Source organism: Lampetra planeri, chromosome 3, assembly GCF_965212315.1.
Source record: "Lampetra planeri chromosome 3, kcLamPlan1.2.h2, whole genome shotgun sequence".
Classification (NCBI taxonomy): domain Eukaryota; kingdom Metazoa; phylum Chordata; class Hyperoartia; order Petromyzontiformes; family Petromyzontidae; genus Lampetra; species Lampetra planeri.
In genome coordinates, this window is record NC_136109.1 from 13452698 (window position 1) to 13476322 (window position 23625).

The window sequence follows — 23625 nt, forward strand, 5'->3', positions numbered from 1 at the left end:
CATCAAAATTTACGTGAGGAAATGTGACTGACTGAAAGCCAGCAGAGATGCAGAGACAGCCGTGGACCAGTTTTGTCCTGATCAACACCCATCAATACAGTAAAGTTACCAAAGCTCACTGCTGGAAATATCTGCCTCTGGAAACCGTACACGTGGAGTCGTCCCCAACATCTCTACACTGTGGGGCCCATTAGCTCGGCTAATGCCAACAATGATCAAATCGGTAAACGACGAGAAAAGCACATCTTCACACTCTTAGTTCTTTCGGTAAAGTCACGTAGGTAAAAAATGAAATTAAAATTAATAAAAATAAAACAATAAAAATCACGACGTTTCGGAGGCAACACAAGTCTCTGTCATCAGGTGGGACCGTCACAGCCAGATTTGCTGCATCACTTGATGCAGCAAATCTGGCTGTGACGGTCCCACCTGATGACGGAGACTTGTGTTGCCTCCGAAACGTCGTGATTTTTATTGTTTTATTTTTATTAATCACTTGATGCAGCAAATCTGGCTGTGACGGTCCCACCTGATGACGGAGACTTGTGTTGCCTCCGAAACGTCGTGATTTTTATTGTTTTATTTTTATTAATTTTAATTTCATTTTTTACCAACGTGACTTTACCGAAAGAACTAAGAGTATGAATCCTTGCAGTCACGAAAGCTTCAAATATAGAATCACATCTTCACATTTATCGACTTGATTATTGGCCACTGAGAAAACAGGTTGAGGAAGCATCTAGACCAGGCGAGCATCAATTGTGTTGTAACAGTGTTTTTAACTGGAACGTACTTACACAAAGTGTATTGGAATGCAGGGAAATACATCACTTTCCCCTTAACTATTGCACTAATTAGCTGGGGATGGACATTTGTGATGTACGGACTCTTTATAATTGACACTTCCTCACTTGATATTCGAGACACTTCCATGCCGATGCAAATTTTCGTGATAGAATTCAACGTGAAGTGGATTAAATATGTAAAGCAAATAGCCCCAATCGTGATGAATATCTGATGACACAATGTTTCTCGACGTTATATCCATTGCGCAATGCAGATAAGGTAATTGGTTTTCAAATAATTTAACAGTCTGCTGCTAAATGACTTTACCGAAGGTGAAACTTCAACAGATGCTTGCTCATAGCATTTCTCCGCAAGGTTAAGCTCTCCGTGAACTCAGACTTGAGAACACATGTAAATAATTCACCTTATTACGTATAATATATCATGTATGTATATGAAACATAATAATTAATCCTGACTTATATTTACATATCGCACATGCACGTGAGCTATATATATACAGTGTAAACGATTGCAATTTGACTTTTTCTGTTAAGTTGAAAAGCTATCACACCTATGTGTATGGGTGAGAAAATGTAAAATGAGTTACCAAAATGTAGAGGAACAACGTCTCATGATCCATTCGCGGGCCTGGGCCAGCAATGCCTCGCGTGTTTACTTGTGGGTTTGGCTGCCTGCCAGCACGGAACGAGGTTGTGTTTTTTCCAGTGAACTGTTGTCATACTGGGTCCGTTAAAATGGGAATGAGATAAATTGTATTCTCGTTAAATTCCAAGTGACAAGACCACAAATCAATGTTGAAGAGCATCTTATGAAGCGGGAAAGCGATAACCTGTCGCACCGAAAAAAAATTCCCTTCCATAAATTACGCATTCGTGGTTTTTAGTGTTACTTAGATTTTCTACGTGAATGTTTCCTTGTTAGGCACAACTAACAAGGAAGGCAGGAGTACTGTTCTTGCAGTTTCACATTGCATGTCAGGTGCTGTGAATGCAATCATCCAGACTCTCAAGTTGAGTGTGTCCGGCTCACCAGATTGTGGCTGAAAAACACAGGTAACCCCTTCATTTGGCTGATTACGGCACTGTGTAACCGTATTTGTGCAGAGTGGCCACGTTATGCTTTGGTTGTGAAGAAGCTCATCACTCTCAACACACACGGAGTGTGGTCCTGAGGCCCCCCTCGGTCGACTCAGCCACCCATGAGTACCTCGTGTGGTGTGTAAACATCACCACTGGGGAGACAAAGCAGCCGGACGTGATGTTGGCCACCCACCTCTATAAAGGCCGTGCCGGTCTTGCCGGCCTTTATAGGTGCTCGCGAACAGCACTTGCCCAAACAGTCTGTTAAAGAGTCAACAGCGGTTGTCCAAAAGATACTTTTGCCCTTGCCATAGGAATGTTGAAATTCTACCACTGCCATGTTCTTATTGATCAGTTGGTCACTTGGACTTTCATGAATGAACTAACTGAAGTTGAATTTAAAGATGTATTGGGAATGTCTTTTTATGAATTCCAATATGCACGTACAAATAATATATTGAAGTAAAACAATCTCAGCGCCGTATTTGTAAATCTCATATTAACGTGGTGTTTAATGTCGCTTTTAGAATTCATGACAATTTGGTTTTGAGCCTTCAACATTACTCGGCGATTGGCTCTCATTTATGCTGATTGCTAAGGCTATTTGACTGTCCTATTCTAAAGTGACCTTGAGGCTAAAGCTTTGCATTCATAATGCAGAAGTTCAGGAATTCTTCAGAACCATCAGAGAAATGCCCATTGCTGATCTCGGAGTTGAAGTCACTCTTGTTGAACGCTTAACAATTCAAGGAATGGAATGTGAGACGTGTGAAGTATATACGTGTAGCCAAGATGCCAAAAAATAAATGACGAAAATGTTAATCCATTACCTGGAATTGACAGTTTCAAGTGTGACGAGTGATTGTTGAAGTTTGGCTGCAAACATTTTACAGAGCAACTGGATGAGGCCCATACTGGAATTTCAAGTTTCAAACAATGAGACCTTGTCTCCGATTGCTTAACCTCCTCTCACGCCTTGTACATATACGATATGTTCATTCTTTTAGGACAACCACAGTTATGTGCTAAATATGATATGTACTAAAACAAGTTATGTTATTTCCCTCCCCCTATTTGATTGTATTCGTTACTTAGCAACAACATATAGATGAAATAAATAAGGATGCCTAACGTCATATGCATCGAATTGATCTGTTTTTCTTTTGTATGTAATATGTTCACATGGCCACATTTTTGAATTGAATTTCGACTATTCAGCAAATCAAAATCTGTGGGGGGTGAGGGGAGGAAATCTGCTGATCAGTGAGACGCTTAGCCCCCCGCCCCCTGCCCCCCCCGGTCTGTAGACTGGGGGGGCACGAGCAGCTCCGGGCACAGGGGGGCAGGAGCCTACACGGAGAACTCGCTGCCTCTCTGAGCAGAGCCACCGGTTCCCATTCACGGGGGTGGGGAGGGGTACAGAGAAGGTATCCCACTGTGTGTCGCCAACCTTCACACAAAGTTGACGCAAGTTGATTTCGTCCCAAACAAAAATCAGGAAAATAAATATCCACATTTGTACCGATAATTATTCCCCCACCTCCGGTTAGCCTGGTTGGCTACGTACGGTGCGAAATAAGTTCAACATGTACACATATAAACATGCAAACAAATATAAGTTAGGCAGTTTAACACGTAGGCTTTCGCGACCAATATTATTCATAATCAACGTTTTTGGGTTTAGATCGTGTTATTTATAAATGTGTCGTAACCCTCCACCACCCGACACGGCCAATCAGTAAAAAAGTGTCACGTTGACAAAAGACAAATTAGTTCACTGCTTTAGCCCACCGGTGTGGTTTCGCGCTTCAACACACCGGTGGGCTAAAGCAGTGAACTAATTTGTCTTTTGTCAACGTGACACTTTTTTACTGATTGGCGTGTCGGGTGGTGGAGGGTTACGACACATTTATAAATAACGCGATCTAAACCCAAAAACGTTGATTATGAAAAATATAAGTTAGAGTTTGTTGTTTCATTCTGATAAGAATTTTCAGGGAGTTGGTTAAATATTTACTTTAATCTGAATATAAGACGTAGAGTTAATTTCCATATGTTTCAGAGAAGCTGCTCTATCTCTTGGCATTTGGCAGTTTAATAAATGTTTGCCACATTTGTGGAAATTGTCGTCGTTTGAGTTTTTCCCCCATTAAATAATATTGGTTTGAATACTTGTAAAAAATATTAACTTATGATCTTTTCATTCTCGCCTTTAGCAGCTGAACATTTGGCTCACCCTGACCAGAATAACTGTGTTGCAGTGTATTACTCATATAATTGAAACATTTTGAAATGCTTGAACAGATTTCGGCCATGATTTATGTACCAAAGGATGTGGAGGATTCTTCATTTGATGTTGCTTCTATAAATAGAGCAATTAAGTCGGTTACAGCACTCAAGGTAAAAAGGTCAGGCACGTGCATAGTGCTCGTGTCATTGCAGTGACAGAAACTGCCCCTTGCAAGAGAACTCTGGCCATACTGGTCAGGTGGGTTAAGAGAGGTGAGCTTATCACCACTTGTGATCTTGCAAGGAGCTTACTGTAGTTGTAACTCTTCTATCATGCGAGCTGGATATACGGTTATATTTTTCAAAATATTTAATAAAATGCTAACATTCCATGTACATTGATATTATATCAAATTGAGCTCCAAAATAATGTTTAAAATAAAAATGCCTCCAAATAAATCGCCCTAAACGTGCTCAATCCCATTAGAACTTAGAGGCTGAGCAAGTTTGAACCCGGTTAAGTCCCCTTGCATACCACCAGCGCTTAGCAGTTGTTCGTCATGTAGCTGAGGTGCGGCCAGGAATGACAGTGCCGAGTTGTTGACCCCTCGTTTGCGTGGGTCGTCTCCAGGTATTCCATTTTCCTCCCACATGCCAAATACCCATTACGTTAATTTGACTGACATCCCCAAATCACACGCCCTTTTTAAAAATAGTCTTGCCACTCAGGGAGGATTTCCTGGGTAAATAATTGGCATTGTTGTTAATTCCAATTTAGGTTTGGTTTGAAGTGTTGATAAGTTCGGAACAATCATTTGTGTTTTAAAGCTCTTGGATGGGACGATTGAAAATTGTATTGAAATGCTTAACTGGTAATTGACATACTTATGTGAATCAGTTTTTGCAAGTAGGTACAAAAATAACTTTTAAAATGACAGTTTCTATGTACGGTTGATTCAATTATAATGTTTGATTTGGCTGTGTAGTGAGTGTTGTTCTCTTAGAGAGAAGGAATGTTCAGCATCCTGATATTTCCTCTGGAGTTCCGGGCGTGCCTAGAATCTAGCAAGGAGGATGTGACGAATGTAAATGACCTCACGGTCCTTTGGCAGTGCTGTGTTTTTCCATGTAAAAGTATATTTTGATCTTATCAGTACCCCATAGTGATGGCTGGAATTTTTTAAAAATCAATAGCTACATTTGAATGTAATAATCCTAAAGGCAGCACATTCGTTATAAAAATAGATGTTGCCACATGATTAACAATCATGTTTGCTCCAGATGGTTTATGAATGCATCAATGAAGTGTTAGACGTGTCAGATAAGACATATGTGTTTGATCCTCATGAATGCATTTTGCTGTTTTAGATTTACAATGAGGAATTCACAAATGTATCATTCAGAAAAACAACACAATTATACGCAACAAATGTTGGACTTATTCCTTGCCAACATACACTGTCATCATAAGACAGCTGTTGGCCTCTCAGTCATAGCATATGAATGCCACAAAGCCTCCTGATATAAATAGGGCCCTAAGTCAGACTGCACAGATGGCTGGCTGGAATTTGTTACTGCATTGGCCGCAATTTTTTTTCCCAGGGAGCCCCTAATGAGGAGAACAGCTGGTCGTGACCTCCAAAATTCCACGTTGATTGCATTCAGATCCCCCGTACAATAATGGTTTTGGCTCCCTTTTTGTTTCATATGGGACATGAAGTACGTTCACATGTTAATGTGTGTGTATTTTAAACAAAAAAGATCTGAATAATTAAATACATCAATATTGTACGTGTTTCAATGGAATGTTAAAGCTACTTTGTATCAGTGGGACTAGCACGTTCTCTATTGAATTATATTTACCATAAAAGAAACACTTCCAATCATTGTAATAACACATACTTGCCTTGAGCATTGCAATAATCATATTAAAGTATTTGAATGATAGCTTAACAGAGTAAATGTGAAGTATAGCGTGAACATTGGTGAAAAGTAGAATATGTCCTTAGTATTCCTAATTTGTATATATATAAAAAAAATTCTTCATGCCGGTGATTATTTAAATAATTTGGCTGCTATTCATTTCCACGTAATAAGTCACTTCGTTGAGCTATCAGTTGTGGCTAGGTTGCTTCTGAAAAATAAACTGATATCTAAGTGGGCTTTACCTGGTGAAATAAAAGATATGTAGTTTTAATTTATATATATATTTTAGTCATTTTCTTACCTTTCCTATACTTCACACTCCAGTCGTGTTTTGTATTGCTTGTTGTTGTAACTTTCTGATCAGCTCCTACTGGAATCTGTGAAAAAGCTTTACAGCTCATTGGATTCCTCCAGTATAAATGCAGGTATCACCACTCATGCGAGTCGTGGCTGGGAATTGATCTCAGGTCGCGAAGTTACAACTGCAGTGTGTTGACCATTGTGCCACCACTCTCCCCCCCACCCCTTTGCCTTACATCACAAAAATAGAATAAGCTACCAAGTGGTGACAGATTATGACCATTAATAATTCAATGTTTCATCACGATGTACATTTTTCAGTACAAAATTTCCTCCTTAAAGCTGTAGTCCTCCTCACTATTTGATCACTGATGATAGACATGAGAGTGTAATACACCAGATTGAAACATTAATCGAATTAACTTGTCTCATTTATTTAAGCTGATTCCCTCTGACTCAGTGTAGACCATTAAGTCGGTGCTTTTAGGCCACATCGTCTGGCATCGTACAAATGCCATGTAAAGGACATAGGAAGGGAGAATTTCCAACACCATTGAGCCACTTGATATACAAAAGCCTATTTTAGTGGGATTGTTATTTTGACCTAATTAAGGACACAAATGGCATGGTGATTAAAATGAATTGCAAAGGATCTTATATGCAAGATGTAATTTCAGTACACGTAATGTCATTAATTGAAATGATTGAATTGTTTAGGGGAGTAATGCGTCCACTCTGTCCAAGTACTGAGATGGCACTGCCAATATTCACTGGCTGGGCATCCTGTGTAGTTCATTTTATAATCTCAGCCTGGCCAGCATTCCCACTGGATAAGTATGGACCTAACATTCTTCTGCAGCGCACAGTCTAGTGTTTGTAGTAACCCAGGAATTTTATGGTTATCAAAATAAGGGAAACTGTCAATCTAAGGTTGAAATGTGGCTATGTTGTTTTAGCTATTTCCAAAAAACAAAGTGTTTAGCGTTTTGCCTGTATTCTGATGGCATGACAATTGTCAAATTGTTGAGAAGAAAAAAACCTCCAGAATACTTATTTATACTTCATTATCCATTGAAATGGCATACCTCCAGGAGATTCTTAGCAACTTTGTTTTTATTGTGATGTTTCCATTTGGTAGTTTAGCCTTCAGGGCACAGGAGGGCACACACCCGTGTGTGTGTGAGAGAGAGCAGCGTGCACTTTGGACCATCCCCATCCAAAAAACATTTTAATCCTTGATATCATCAGAGCTACTTTATGTATGTGTACCGATGTGACAGCTCAATTGCCAAAGGCATTTGAAAATATTTTTACCACTTTGGTGGTTTTCTGTTTGTTTTTTGTTGTTCGGTATAATTGCAGGTATATGTGTAGGGTTGCGCAACATGCTACAATCCTGCAATGAGCAAACGTTGCATGCAGAATGTCAACTTGGCAGGATGTTGTCTATCCTTTTGATTACCATGTTATAGGCACATGCCTTGGTAGCTGGATAGCCTAGTGGTAAGAACAGCTGTCATCATGCCAATTTTATTGGAGTTGGTTAAATGCCAACAATTGCCTGACAAGTTCTGCAGGTTATAGTTAAAGCCTGCTGTCTGCTGTAAAGTGCTTTAAAAAAAAACCCTTGCGCACCATTAGTGAAGGAGGCAAATTGTGTATATTTACAATAGTCCATAGAAAATTCAGAAATATTCAAGTTATTAAATGAAATTACAAAACAAAGACAATAATAGCTGCCAACTATAACTCCAAAGTGGGACTCGATCAGCTGTGAAATCTGGCAAAATACAGTTGAGCTTATTTTCAAATGTTATGCTTAACCATACCCCAGAGTGCAAGCCAGCCATAGGATTACGCTATTGAGTGATATTGTCTGCATTTCCATTCCTTTCCCATTCCCCACAAATAAAATAAATTAATGTGTGAATTTTAAAGTGTGTATACAAGAGTCCCTTGAATATCGCGGCGGGGGGGTGTTACTTTTTTGGAATGTGCCGCGAAAGCCAAATCCACGATATTCAATACTTAAGCCTTATCTAAATAATATTGTTAGGTACATGGCCACTAAAATAGACGCATCACAATTTAGCTAAGTCCTGTACTGTATATCAAATAAACTAAAATTTTTATAATTTAAATAAACATGTTAAAGCCCTATACAAAAAAAACATTCCTACACAATAGGTAGCACAATAAATACTAAATAAATACTGTACTTAACGATGATCCAAAGCGAGTGTGTGTGTGTTTGTGCGCGAGTGGAGAGCGGTAGTGCTACGGTTAGCACACTGCACTACGAACCCGGCCACCTGAGTTCGATTCCCAGTCACGCCTCCAACACCAGTGATGATTATCTGAATCAGTCCTGGGCCTCCCCTCGGTCGACTCAGCCTCAAATGAGTACCTAGCACGATGTGTAAATGTCGCCACTAGGGAGACAAAGGTGGCCGAGCCTGGTGCTGACCACTAGGTGCTTGCTAACAGCACTTGCTCCAACACTCTGTAAAGCCTATACGGGGTATCTTTGTCCGCGAGATGCTTGCACGGCAAAGGTTGAGGTGCGACTGACTGCCTCGTGTCCCCCCGCCTGCCCCACACCAAGGTACCAGCCAATGATACAGTACTTCCAGGTACAAATATACCCGCGTTAGGCCAAAACGAACCCCTGCGATAGCTAAATTGCTATACAAAGAGGTTGCCCGCGATAGGTCGAAACTGCGAACGATGAACTCGCGATATTCAAGGGTCTCTTGAATATCCAGCCACACATCAAGACCACGGTGTACTCAACAATGGGGATACAAAATGGTGGGGGGGGGACGGGACGGAGATGCTCCTGTTTTGTTTTGCCGTCATCATCTCTCCCGGTATAGCAATTCAACAATCCATCTAGCACTCAACACGAGCTGATTTCATCGCTCCATCTCTATGGGTCACCCTCTTTCGAGTGTTCTCTCATTGTTGCTGCCACTCAATCCCCTCTATCAACGTGTCCAGTCTAAGACCACTTACTGTTTAGAACAGTCATACTTTACGTCTCTAAATTGCGTACGTTCTTTCATCCATGTTCCTCTCCAGTGTCTTTCCAAGCATGCACCTGTCCACGCTTCTTTGCGTACTTCATAATATAAATCAGTGCACCAATGTGCCTAAAGAGAACATCTTAATTCAGTGTATATTTCCCTCAATGAAACGCGTGTCGTAAAAATGTAATTTGACAAGCAAACTCGATCAAAAGCTGAAAAGTTTGGGTGAGGCAACAATGCTTTAAAAACAATTTTCATCAGGATATTCTCTTCCGTCTCACGACGGTAGAATGCTTTGATATTGGGGGTTAAGCCTGATGAGACATTGTCCCTGAAGTCTGAGACGTCAATGTGGTCTTGGATTGTTATTCCAGAAATGGCACAAACATTGTTTTATAAGTTTGGCCAACTCGACAATTTTGGAGCCAAAATGTCTTCTTCACCATTAAAAATAGTTGCGTTTGGCACGGAAGTCGTCCAGTTGGCAGCTACCGTTGGATCTCATCCTTACTGAAGCACCACTCGATCTGGCCATTTCTCTGTCATGGGAAGTGTCAGGCGACCTTGAGTGATTGATTTTGTGACATTGTATTTCACTGGAAATTTACATTAGGATCATGTAATTGCATTGTGTAGCACTGGTCGACAACAACATATTTGTTTCTTTCCAACTTACTAACTGTGGTCTTATTGTCCTTTACTTTTATGCTTAGTGGAAAATCTCGCCATGTTCAAACCGACCAAATCTATCGTTTATTTGTCACAGTGGAGGCAAGCTACTGTAATGGGTAATTTAATCTCGGAGGTATGTCAAGGTTTGTAAATGCCAAACTGTGCATGTAATGGATTTGTTGTTTTTAAACATCTCTGACCGATTTGGCTTGCTGGTTGAGGACACGAATGCCAATAGTTTTAGATGCCTACCTGAGCCAAAGCAAAGTTTCCATGTTGAGGAAGTGATATTGTGAGGTTTGGCATCAATGGCCAAACAATATAAATAATAATATGGATTTGTCATTAACATTATCAAGCCCAATTGAAGGAGTGTCGCTTGTGTGAAGTCCTAGCTGAGCTGAAGGCCGAATTCTTCCCACAAGGACTCTTTCTTGCTTGTTCTAGTTGTTGTTGTGTCTAGAGTATTTTTACTCATGAGCAGATTGTGGATTCCAATCCCATTTTGGAGGTTGACTTGGCATTTCATCTCTCTGGGATCATTAAATGGGGTGATATTATAATCAGTGGTTATCCTTTAGAGAAACACATGCCCCTATGTTGGAGATGCAACATTTCCAACACTGCCTTAGAATTGGCAATGGAGTTGGGTCGGAGCCATGCTGTTAGCGCACTTTGTAATTGAGTGGCAGATATCTTCACCTGGATCAACTCCAGAGCCCGCGGAGTCCATGTGACACAGACACAGCAAACACATGTGTTTGTGTCAATATGGCACCCAAGACATGTGCTCGCTGTGACATCACAAGCCTCGCTCAACCGTCCAGCAATGTAAGTTTAAAAACATGGTGAGAAATACAGCATGTGCAGATTGAACTTAACTTAGTCTAGGTTAAATTATACTTACATGCAACATGGCTTTAAATAAAGTTGACAAAACATTGCATGCTGACCACCAACCCCAGCGGTCGTGTCTAGATTCCTGCCCAGTGAAGGTGCACCCCGAATGAGTCTGTCGCCAGGCCGCAAGAGGGAGGGAGGGAGATGGAGGTGGCGGGTATATATGGATGGAGGGGTTGGTGCGGATGGGATGGGTGGGGTGTGCCCTCGGTTGTGTTTCACAGGCCAGGGTAGGAATGAGTTCGACACGATTTGAAGTGGTCGTGGAAACGGAGCGTGATTCAACGAATTGACTAATGGCAAATCACCCAAGTGCATGGTTGAAGACAGTGGAGATGAGTTATGCCAAGTGGAGGCCCTGAGGTGTCACAATGTGATGTGTTACGTGCGTCTTGGCTCGTTGTGGAATTCAAAAGTCTTTGCTCTTTGGGCGCTAACAAAGCTGACATAATTAGTAAGTGGAAAGGATAGGTGGTTAAACTAATGTTGAACTAAAGTGATGCATGCACTTCTAGTTTCTGTACTGTTGACCTGTTTCAACAAACCGAGTGCGTATGGACGTAACATGTATGTATGTTAAACTTCTTTTGCACCCTACGTATCCAACCATGCTTATCAGAGGTGTATTTTTTAAATTAAAGTTTTGGTATATACAGTACACGATTATGACATAGATGTTCAATCGTAAAAAAAACCATTCCAAAATCAAATGTAAGCAGTTTTTTTTGTGTCGAGCTGAGATTCAGAGATTTTAAGAAGCAGATGTTTATGTAATTTTGGACATTTGAGTCCGATCCAAGATCCATTGTCTGCCTACATGGGGGGGGGGGGCTTCTTTAGTCTCTGCCGTTTTTGGCCACGGCGTTTGTGATCTTTTAGCCAGCAAAAAAGCAGACGCACAAAAAACCCCAGCACAAAAAACCCCATCGGTGCCTGCAACAAGCCGTCTCCACAGGAAGTGGTGCACAGCTTTTCATGTGGTTGTGTTAATATGTAACTTTCTCAAAGCATGATCTGACAATTTTCTTTTTGTATTGACGATTGTTGTATTTTAGTTGAATGACATTCAGATGCCACACGCACAATAAACATTGTCTAGCCCAACAGCCGATGGCAGATGTTCATTATTGTCCACAATGCTTCAAAGAACATTGGTGTCATGCTGTGATTTTATACAAATACACAAAACTGTTTTCATGAACTGAGTTTGGCCATGAAACTAAATATCTCGGGCTAAATTGCAGTTGTAAACATTTTGGATTTTTATACATTCAAGATGTGGACAGTGGCAGTTTCGGTTATGTAGAAGATAATCGTATTGTTCTTGAATAAAAGCAACAACGCGTGAGCTTAATGCATCCAGCTATACACGCATTTCACAGTTGTTAGACAGGGTAATCGGAGCAAGGCGAATGCTGAGACGGGCATGATGTATCTATTGTGTAAAACATGGGACATAGGCAAATTCGGATGTAGACATCTGCAAACACATCACATACACAGAAAGATCTCGTAAATTCTGTCATGGAAATGTCATCATAAAGCAAGCCGTCTTTTCATGGGGGCTTTAATCTGTTTGTGCCCCTTCTGCAAATTGCCTGTTAAGATCCCGTGACTGCCTGCACAAGATTAAGCGATCCCAGTACAGTGTATGTGAGCACATGGGTAAATAGTCCACCTACTCGTATAAAATGGCATATGTGATGAACCACGCTTGGCGTCTGTAGAAATAAAACTGCTTTAGTGAGACTATGAAATGTTAGCTTGAAGCAATATGGACCATAATAAAAAGCATTGCACAATGGTGGATGTGGTTGGTTGAAGTGAGGGTTTTGTGTTTTAGCAGGATTTATAATATTAAGCCAACACATTTGAGTGTCCTGTAATATTTTTGAAAGGGTCGTCTCTTTTTGTGGTTATATGAGAGTATTGTGTGCAAGGAGTAGAAGTAATAAAACAAACGAAGAAAATGACACACGTTTAATGGTATTTACATAGGTCCATATTTGTGGGACCTTGAGCAGAATTTGTATTTCTCATTTTTACTTTGTTCTCTGAGGCAGACACCACAGAGAACATACATGACGAATAACCATACTGTGTACAAAATGAATGTAAAACAAATGTGTGAAATTGGTACATTCAGTACCTAATATATGACACTATTTTGAAGCAAGATATATTTATGATGTAGTGCATTACCTTATTTACATATATATTAAGGGACAAGTAATTTTAAATCACCAGTATTTTCTGCTATATTTTAATGAGGTCCCACCAAAGAGAAGAAAGCAGTGCTCATATATGTGTGTAAAAAAATGTGATACAAGTGCTGTTAGCAAGCACCTATTCACACCAGCGCTAAACATAATTTTATGGGCAACAGCACACATATGTGCCTTGGTTTCCCCGGTGCTCATGTTAACTTTATAAACTCCTTGCAAAGTCGACCCTGTGAAGGCTCAGACCAGGTATACTTTCCAAGTTACAAAGATGTGCATGGCCATTATTTTAACACTGGTCACCACGATCTTAACACAGGACCCTAACCACTACCAATGCTGCACAAAACTACACGATAAACTCCACTTGTCTGTATTGATATGGGAGCAGATTATGTTCTCTGCTTATCCTCTCACTTTACTCTTATTCGCACAAAGGCACAGATAAGCATGAATACTAGGGTAAATTGTAGGTCACTTCCAGGTGACTCCTGTTTGATTCGGTTATAGGTTGAATGTATCATGCACTGTGACCACTGGCAAGTGAAAAATGGAACCATCACTCTTATCCCACTGTTGCCATCACTGCTTGCTCCGCATGCCCAGCCACCGCATGCCCAAACAGCTTCTGTTGGCGCTGCACGGGCTGCAGAAGAGATGGACTGATGTGGTATAGAAGGATGTGGAGTTGATTGGACTTGCCGATGACTGGTACCAGCAGTGTCAGGATCTGCCTCTGTGGAGGAGGTTCGTGAACAACGCTGCTGGGGAGTTGGAGGCAGTCAACCTCCACCAACAACGGAGGACAGAGGAGCGATGCTCACAACAACGAGTGTCGCTTCGGGTAGCTAAAACGCAGAAAGTTGGCACAGTGGGGAGCACAGCTGGTGCCTCTGCCACTGCCAGTCATCTCAGTCACAATGGCACCTGAGTCTGTCGGGTAATCTGCAAGCGGGCCTTCGACACTTCACGTGGCCTCAAAGTGCACCTGGCCTGTCACAAGCGCTGTGGTGACGTCACCGTCACTTCGTGGCGAACGGCGGTTGTTCTTGTTGCTTATACTGTAGAAGTGTAATCAAAAACGACGTCAGGTATTCTGTAGATGGTGTTTTTCACGCCCCCTAGGTTTTGCGCACAGTCCACACCTTTGTGTGGGTTTTCGGATACATTTTCCCACCACTCCCAGGTTACTACCCTTATTAATCGGTAAGGGCCTTGAATCATGATGATTATCTCCTCTTTGATTAGCAGGGTTGGCTACGTACGGTGCCATAAAAATTCAATATACATCAAATGGATGGTGGTGAAAAATAGCCAAGAGGTCGATTTTTCTGTAAACCCACGGCCTCATTTACATCGTACAAAGTGTATAAGCTATTTTTTATGGAACATCACAGATACCAATGCAGTAATAGTGCATTTGACTGACCGCAGCAACGCTCTAAAGGCAGCTTATGAATAATCCATGGCGGAACAGCATGAAGTGGTTTGGATTGGAAGCTATTATTATTGTTAAATTAATTTCATGAATTTCTTCACTTTATAAGTTGTTTCCAGTTTCATGACATTTTAAAATCGTGCTCACATTTCCTGTAAATCTTAATTACGAATATTCTTGGCACGTTTTCATTGTTGTTCGAAATAACGCTGAGATTTCCTTTGGCTTGCATTTCTACTCATTGGTCCTTTCGGTAAAGTCACGTAGATAGAAAAAATAAATAATAAATCTCGACGTTTCGATAGCAACACAAGCAACCGTCTTCAGGTGAAACAATACAGCAGGCGGACTGCTGAGGAGGAAATGTAGCGAGAGAGCTACTGCAACTATAGGTTATAGACGTTTGTGGTGGGTACAACCCAGTGGGCGGGACTCGAAATGGAATTTGCAAGTAAGCGTAATCGCAGAGAGGTTTAGGGGTTGACAGTAGACAGGCATTGCGACAATAAATACATTATTTTGATCCTTAAACATCCCACGTGCAGCTGGACTGTGACTGCAGAGGCCAATTTTAAAGCAACGTCTTTTAAAACGAATCAGAAAATACACGGGTGCACCTCAGCAACCCGGCTACAAAGCGCGGCTGCAGTTACATTTAGAATTGCATCGGTATTTTTCTTTCTCACACATATTTGGCACGTTTCAGGAAGGAACCCTGCCCATTGTCTCAAAGAGGAAACAGACGAAATGTTCAAGAGGTTAGCAAGATTTATTTAATTAATTCCTTCTTTTTGCTACAATCCTGCGAATATATTAAGAATTAATCATTGCATTAGGACAACTCATTTCATTCATGGATATGTGTGTTCGAGGTGCAATGATCTGGCCCTGTTTTAACTGAAATTGACACAATTTATTGCAACAAGAATATTACTTTTGGAATACTTGTGAATAAAATGGCCTCTGGTGGCTGGAGGTGTCACTTGAACCCCTTGCGTACAACATACAGGAATTGAAAAATAGCTCCTTAAGCGATCCAGTGAATGTATCATCAGCTTAAGTGGCACCACAGTGGCTAGGAGACGTTATCTTCCTTGCTTGGTATGCAGGAGGGCGTAGGTTCGATCCCAACTCTTGACGCCTGCTGTATATTTGGAGTTTACATGTTCTCCCCGTGGTCACGTGGATTTTCTCCGGGTTCTTTGGTTTTTCCCTCCGCATTCATAAACGTGAGTTTAGAGAATTTGGCTGGTATAAATTTCCAAGTGATGACAAGCCACTTCGTTGAGCTATTATTTGTGGCCAGGTCACTTCTAAAAAAGTGCTAATAGCTCAGTGGGCCTTACCTGCTAAAATAAAAAATAGTTTAGTTTTAGTCGTGATTTAAGGTTCATTATCCTCGCATTGTTCACATTTTTATTCATGTAATGGATATTTTATAACTTTTTGCATAACAATGTGCAACGCATTTACATGTTTGGTTAGTTGCGGTTGAAAACATCCTTTTTTCTTTCGTGTCATCAATAATGCAAAGGCAATCCAGGTTAAATAATCTGACACACTCGACGACACTCACGTGGCATGAGAGATTATTGTGGAACTGTATGCCTACATTCATTAAAGGCTTACACGGCTTTAAAATGTAATTAATGGCACTGACCAAACTTCCCCAATGCAGGGTCCTCCTGAAAAACTCAGAGGGTCACTCATTATTGTTAGTATACACTAGTGTTATATTCTTATGACATGTACTCCGATGATATTTATATTATTCTACCTAGTTATTTGACATATACGGGCACTATGAAGCAAGTGAAAGCCCCACTGCTGAGCCGTTTATTGTAGTTGCAATCCTATTGTGGGGCTCAATCTCTCCACTGGACAACCACTGTTGACTTGGTAGCCGTTTTATCAGCCCCGAATGGATGATGAGCCCCGTCAACAGCCCCACCCAACCGGATCTATAGAAAATAATCATAAATGCTACTAATTCTAGATTTGAAGCTTTCGTGACTGCAAGGATTCATACTCTTTGGTTTTTTCGGTAAAGTCACGTAGGTAAAAAAGAAAACAACTACATTAAATTTTCACCTGAAGGACGCTTGTGTTGCGCCCGAAACGTCGTGATTGAATGTAGTTGGCAAAATATTTATTTATTTTTCCCTACGTGACTTTACCGAAAAAAAACCAAAGAGCATAAATGCCACCGTTGTAACTAAAATGAACACAGTAGCTGCACTAGACTATCTAATTGCATTATGTGGCATAAACAAATAATAAAGCTATCAACCAACAGACCTGGACAATGAAAAAAATATGCATTGTAAAATACAATACTCATATGTTCGAGGCCATAAAGTTCAATATTTGCTTTTGGAATTTGCCATGTAATCTTCATTCATCACGGTCTGATCTATTGCTCCGTTAGCACACGTTACCGGGGGTCATTCTTATGTTTATCAATTCGCAGTACAAGTAAATGTGGTTCATGTAGACAAGAGTTGACTTGAATTCCCTGGGGCCCTCTTTAAAAAGGGGGTCACCTTCATGGTCTATCCACTCGCTCATCAGAATGCATCAGTCGCGAGCATTATTATTGCCAACGGAGGCAATTGACATAATTATGCGTCCATATGTACGTCCATTCAATTGTGGACTCTTGTGTTACATTTACACACGTGTGTGTGTGCATGTGGACATTAGCATTCATTTGAACTGTACATTCCTCAATCCTCGAAATTTGTTGTTCATCTGGATTCCTGCATCCACAGTGTCCAGAGAATTTGCAATATTGCAGACACCAATAATCTGAATACATTTGATGGAACTTGATTGCGAATGCAGTGAAATGCATGCGCTCATGTATAATGTTTCCTTGTAATGCTGTGTGATCGATAAAACACAGCTGGCCCTTGCCGTAGGAATGCGGAATGTTTCCCCCCTTGTTCAGGACTGTCATTTATGAGCACCATCCCATGCTCAATTCAGCGGGGAGTTTCTTTGACATATTGAGTAAACTATGCTAGACGAACTCGTATCATGGTGTAATGCCTTGAATATACTAGGACTTTTGAGACAGTTGATATGTTAACAGTTATCACTCACAGCCATCAACACCCTTTGGTGCTGTTCTCATGAGAACTCTGCCCATTGACCACCTGTACCATAAATAAATTAAATAACGTGCTAGCTCCCAGGGGGTGTTCAGTAGGAACCGTGTTCCCAGATATAATATACCAATCGCCAGAGGTGGGACAAAGTCATTGTTATGCAAGTCCAAGTCGAGTCGCAAGTCATCAAATTCATGACTCGAGTCTGACTCGAGTCCAAGTCACATGACTCGAGTCCACATCTCATAGGTGGGACAAAGTCATTGTTATGCAAGTCCAAGTCGAGTCGCAAGTCATCAAATTCATGACTCGAGTCTGACTCGAGTCCAAGTCACATGACTCGAGTCCACACCTCTGCCAATCGCTTTGCACACGATGTTGGCACGCTGGATCACCATCGGCAGGAGACTATTGTAATGTTTCATTCTCAGCCAGCGATGCTAGTGTCCTGCCCTGCTGCATGAGCTGCCTCTCATTCTTGGGGTAGCAACACGTCATGGAATGGTGGCGTCTCGGGTAGAACTCTGCCCACATGCAAGGGGAGTGCCACAATGTGGGTGGAAGAGAGTGGCTGCCCACAATGCCAAACTCAGCATTGACCTGACGAGCAAGCGCATCCTCAATGTGAGTGCCCAGTGGGTAGCAGCAGGGGCGCAGGCCAGGGTGTGGCACAACAACGACAAAAACGCTGTGAACCGGTCAAGGGCTCTCAGAGGGGGACCAAAGCAGGCTCCGGGGAGGTCCTTCCCTCAGTGGGTTTTCACCGGTTATGAGTACCGGTGGCCTGTCATATCCCTGAACCCCGCATACCACCTTTCTCAACAAACAAATGAATGCTGCCAATTTTTGCCAGTCATAGCACATTCATGGCCTGTGTCGGCAGAAATACATGATGACAATGATGATGCAGAAGTACGATTCATAATTGCCTTCTTTTGGGTGGTGATGAAGACGATGATGATGGCAATGGTTACATATGAAGAAGGTGATGGATAATGACTGTGACGGATGGTGCTGGCCACCCACCCCTTCATTTGTCGTGCCGGCCATGGTAGGTGCTCGCTAATAGTGTGAAAAGGTCGTCAACATAGTGTGAAAATGTTCATACACATTTATTTTGTTATTTTGTTAATGTTTTTCTCTTGGATATGATCGTTCAGGTAACATGCAGAACCGTTCCATGCCTCTCTAAGGGATAAATTAACACACTTTTTATAGCATAGCGGCTACAAATCAGTACATGAGGCCGTTCTATCTCACCAGAGCGTGCATATGAGAGAATTTCTTGGGAGTTCATTTTGTTCTCACGATGCTGATGAAATATTTGCCCTCACTGACGTTGGCTTGTGAGAGATTTTGCAACGTTGAGGCCGAAGTGCAGCCGAAGCTTTGCGTGGGCACGGCCATCCGTGGTTGCACAGATGGCCGTGCCCCCACAAGGTGGGGGGGGGGGTACAGGAGGAGTAGGCCTTGTCCAGAGCCCGGCTTCAGCACCCGTGGGAGAACACAAACCATTCCCCCGCTCCCCCCCCCCCAGCTCTGTGCTTCCGCCTGCTTCAGCAGAACCCCTGTGAGACGCGGGTTGTGTGCTGCCTCTGTTGATAATGTGTACGCATAGCGTGGTGTTAATTCCATTGATCTAGTTTAAATAATATGATCATTTGGTCTTGCCCCCCCCGCCCCGACCAAAATAGTTTTTCTTATTCTACTTTACTTGCTTGTATAAAAATTCGTTTATATATAAAGCAACATAACAGCATGGTCTTATCAAATGTTTATCATTTGTTTATTTTGGGTGCAAATAAATGCTGATATTTTACCAGTGAAATCTCATATAACATCAATTATTTAAGCACATTTCACTCCTCAACGTAAAACATAGCTTACCGTAGGAATGAAATATGTCCCAGAAGGGGTGACGCTGGAATTTGCCCTGGTATCCTTCAATGGCCGGGTATCTTTGCCAGGAACCACCACAGACTGCATCTTATTAATGGGTTTTCTTGCCGCTCAAGGGAGGGCTGGCGGGTGGGTGGATGGGGGCTGGCGCGTGCAGGTGGCTGTGTGAAAGCAAAAGGTCCTCTCCACTCAATGCTGGCGCAAAGTGCTCTTCTTACATGCACTCCTAGGACCCTAAACCAACCTAGCCACTGAACACAGTTGAACTTTTATCAGCATTGTAAATCGCGTGGTTTTTTTAAACTGTCGATAGTCAAGAGCTGTTGCCTGTGAGTTCGTAGAGCACAGCCGCAAGTTTGGAATACATTGGGTTGGGGTCAATAACGGTCGCTTGTGTGCATCGTAGGCAGAAGGGAGTGAAGATCGGCCAAGTCTTTTTTTTTCTTCTCATTTTGGCAAGTTCTGAAAAGTTCTTCGCCTTGGATAGAATGCGACTGCGCCGTGGCCCTCAATGGCATCTCCCTGAGCTGCTCCCACCGCTAGGCATGATAGTGAGATGAACATGAATAGTGTTTTGTTCGCTATTCAACTGGCAGCTAAAGTAAGCATAGGCATTCGGAGGGGGGGGGGGGTGGTTTGCTTAAAATACACAAAGCCATTTTTCAGCCTACGACTTGAGAATAAATGTTTATTTACGTTGCTGCAACTGAAGACAGTTTTTGTTCGTTATGTTCGTGATGTACAGCTGCCATGGTTAGAGTACGTGATTTTATTCATTGAAAAGTTTCCACGAATGCAAAGCACACTATCTAGAAACATTCATTTAATTGTATTGTATCCTGTAGTTTAATTTCCAAAATAAAACGAGCTGGCGTATCACCTTGTGGGTGATCCACTTACATTTTTATTGTTTAAAGTATCAGAATGATTATTATTACTTCAACTTCTTGCGTGTTCTAATAATGTAAATAGTCGGTGGATAATCAATATATAGGAATGAGTTCATTGCGACATAAATAATTTGAGTAAGGCATATTTAGTCTGCCGTCAATAATTTGCATGTGACTGATTTTAAAGACCATTAGGCCTAACCAGACCGATAGATAGACACACCGCAGAAGGAACTGCTAATGATGAACACCTATTGTCGACTGTTCTGTTTGATACGCTGGAGAGAGACTTGGAAGGAATAAGATGAAAATTAGACCTACTCTTGTCATTATAACTAGGTTAATATATATTTCCTTCCAGAAGTGAACATAGCAAAGGCTGGTTATCAAAAATCTGACTTGCCGTCCTGGTCATCTGATAATCAAAATACTGTAGTCCACAACTGATATTTCGCATTTACTGAATGGGAAAGATTAGGTTTAAGGCATTGATATTTTGCGTTAAATTCTAACCGTCAACACTCTAATTAGATGTAAATTGGAGTTTCCATTTGTTCTCAGAGCTCCGCAGCTTTAGAAATACAAGCCTCACTCGGTTCTTTACATATCATATTTTAAATAACAGCAATAGGCCACCAATTCTTTCAATTTATGTCTGACTTTTGTTGAAGAAAATGGCAGTGAAAGTGCATCGAAATAATATCATCAATGAGCCATTAACTATCGTATGTAACATGCACGATGGTATGAAGCTAGGGCAAGTACTATTGCTCAAACTTCCAAGTTGCTTTCTTTAGAAACGTTGTATTTCTTAGCAATTTAAAGTTGCCATTGACATTGTTCTGTTAGACGGATCTGCACACTTGTCGCAGTGTTCAATAAATCTTCCTTCCTCCCGTTGGGTTTGTTTGCCACAGGCGTTTGGAAATGCCAAGACGGCTCACAATAACAACTCCAGCCGATTTGGCAAGTTCATACAAGTGAACTACTGGGAAAACGGCATCGTGCGAGGGTAAGTACACACCTCTCAGACTCGTACCCTATTCCGGTACCTCTTGAATCAATGCACACGTCATGTAGTAATCAATCTTGCAAAGCATCCCTTGCTAGAAGATGTCGAGATTTATTTTACTAATCCTTGCGGCTAAATTCAATGCTTTTCTTTTTGTCATTAAATTAAATATACGCATGAGCTGAATTACACGTGTTTGCGCATGAGCTTAAATACATGTTAAGGTGTTGTTTGGCCACTGGTTCGTACAGTTATAAAATACCTCGCTTGATATATTAGCTATCAGTGCTTGTTCGGAAGGTTTTGGTGCCATTGTATGAAATGAGAATGTATAGGTAAAATAAATAAAATGCAGGCACTCGGCCCAGTTAATTCACCACGTAAATCACCATATAGATTGTAGGTCCTGTGAGTAAAAAAAATCACTTTAGTCCCTGGACACCGTCTGGCAAATTTTTACCGAGGTCTCATGTGAAAGGATACAAGTAATATTTGAGCATGCTTCTACTTTCACTTTAATTGAAAAGAACAATATATTTTAGCAATGTATTGCATGCATTGTGGTTATTTGGGTAACAATGCAATTGTGACATTGATGTACAGTAATTAAATTTTGGTTTTCTGAAAAAATAACATTCAGCAGGCCTCCCATTCATACATGCTTTTTAGTGATAGGTCTGTTTTTGCCTTTTTTGTTATATGTGTAAGTTCAAGTGTCTGATAGCATATGAAATTGAGACGATATAAAACATGATCTTGTCTTCCACAACCCTCCCCGACCCTTGTCAATCAGCGCTGTTGTTGAGAAGTACTTGCTGGAAAAATCGAGGCTCGTTTCCCAAGAGACAAAAGAGAGGTACGTCCTTCATGTGTTTACAGCATGAAGATGCCCCCCCCCCACCGGCTTGGAGTTTGTTCACAAACATCGTTGGCTGTGATTGTGTCATCTGTAGTAAATTGCTCCGTTCCAATGTGCTGATATACTCAGCACGTTACTGCGTGTTGTGAGTTTACATTTATATTTACATAGAATATAGTTCCACATTTGTTTTGATACCGATAACAAGTAACTGCTTAGGTTTTTGTAATCGACATTTTTCAACGAAGTGTCTGCTGCGTGAACCACCATGGCGACATTTTGTCCACTCCTGTCATCCTCGTCATCTCTGTCAAGTTGCATTACACACGTTGGATCAGTTGTTAATTCCGATTGTAAATGCTTTGGAAGTTTTTAATCCAATCAACTATTGCTACTACCTTCCAAATTTGATAACGCTGATTTATTCTAGGTGACTGGGTAGCTTATGGATGTAGCACTTAAGTTTAGTCGTTTTCAGATTTATCACATTTTGATGGTTATTTTTGTTTATATCCGAGGTCTGCCTTTGAAAAATGGGTTGGTCGAAATAGTTAATTACGTTCATGAATGTATATTTGTGTTTTCTGTATATTATTCATGTTGACAACTGGACAAAAAAAATCCTGTCTTTGTTTAACATACAAAAAATGCAAGATACACTAATGTTATTTATTACATTACAAAAGCTTTCTACTATTTTTAACAGTGTACCTTAAAATCATTGTAATAAACTCAAATTTGTTTAACAGGTGTAATTTGATACAGGTCATCAATATTCACATCTGTATTTTACAACAAATTAATTATTAAAGTGTTCTTTATGAAAAAACCGCCCCCTCCCCCAATTCATTTAGAGTATTAATGTATTCAATTTGTAAATTATCGGTACATCTCTTTTGGTGAAAGCAATACATCATATCATGCAGTATGTACTGGACATCTGTGTATATATTGCACTAATTATATCCCATGTCCGCCACGCTCTGTGTATCTCCCAAATGGTACGTCGGAGGAAAACATGCAACGCCACCAAAACTGCTCGTCTCACCGAGGGCATTCACAGAAAATCGCGGCCTTTCCCAATTTCTCAAACATTTTGGCCGCCCCCCCCAAAAGATTAGAAAAATAAATGCCCCAATTAAAACGGGCGGCAGCCAAAATCCTTTCGGAAGTTGTGTTTCGCGTTTTATTGCTTGGCCCGTCTGGTAAGATGGTTTACCCCCTCTCGTTTATATTGAGAGGCGATGTTT

The 23625-nt window shown here is 41.1% G+C and overlaps 1 protein-coding gene across 11 annotated transcripts in view; it reads left to right on the forward strand.

Annotated features, from left to right (window-relative positions):
* The window catches only part of MYO9A (myosin IXA), a 178996-nt gene that overhangs the window by 49975 nt on the left and 105396 nt on the right, over nucleotides 1-23625 (forward strand). For all 11 annotated transcript variants that reach the window (XM_078621208.1, XM_078621230.1, XM_078621243.1 and 8 more), the window contains exons 3-4: nucleotides 21422-21516; nucleotides 22310-22372. In XM_078621208.1, the coding sequence (XP_078477334.1) occupies nucleotides 21422-21516; nucleotides 22310-22372 (158 nt within the window). The remainder of the gene's footprint in view (nucleotides 1-21421; nucleotides 21517-22309; nucleotides 22373-23625) is intronic.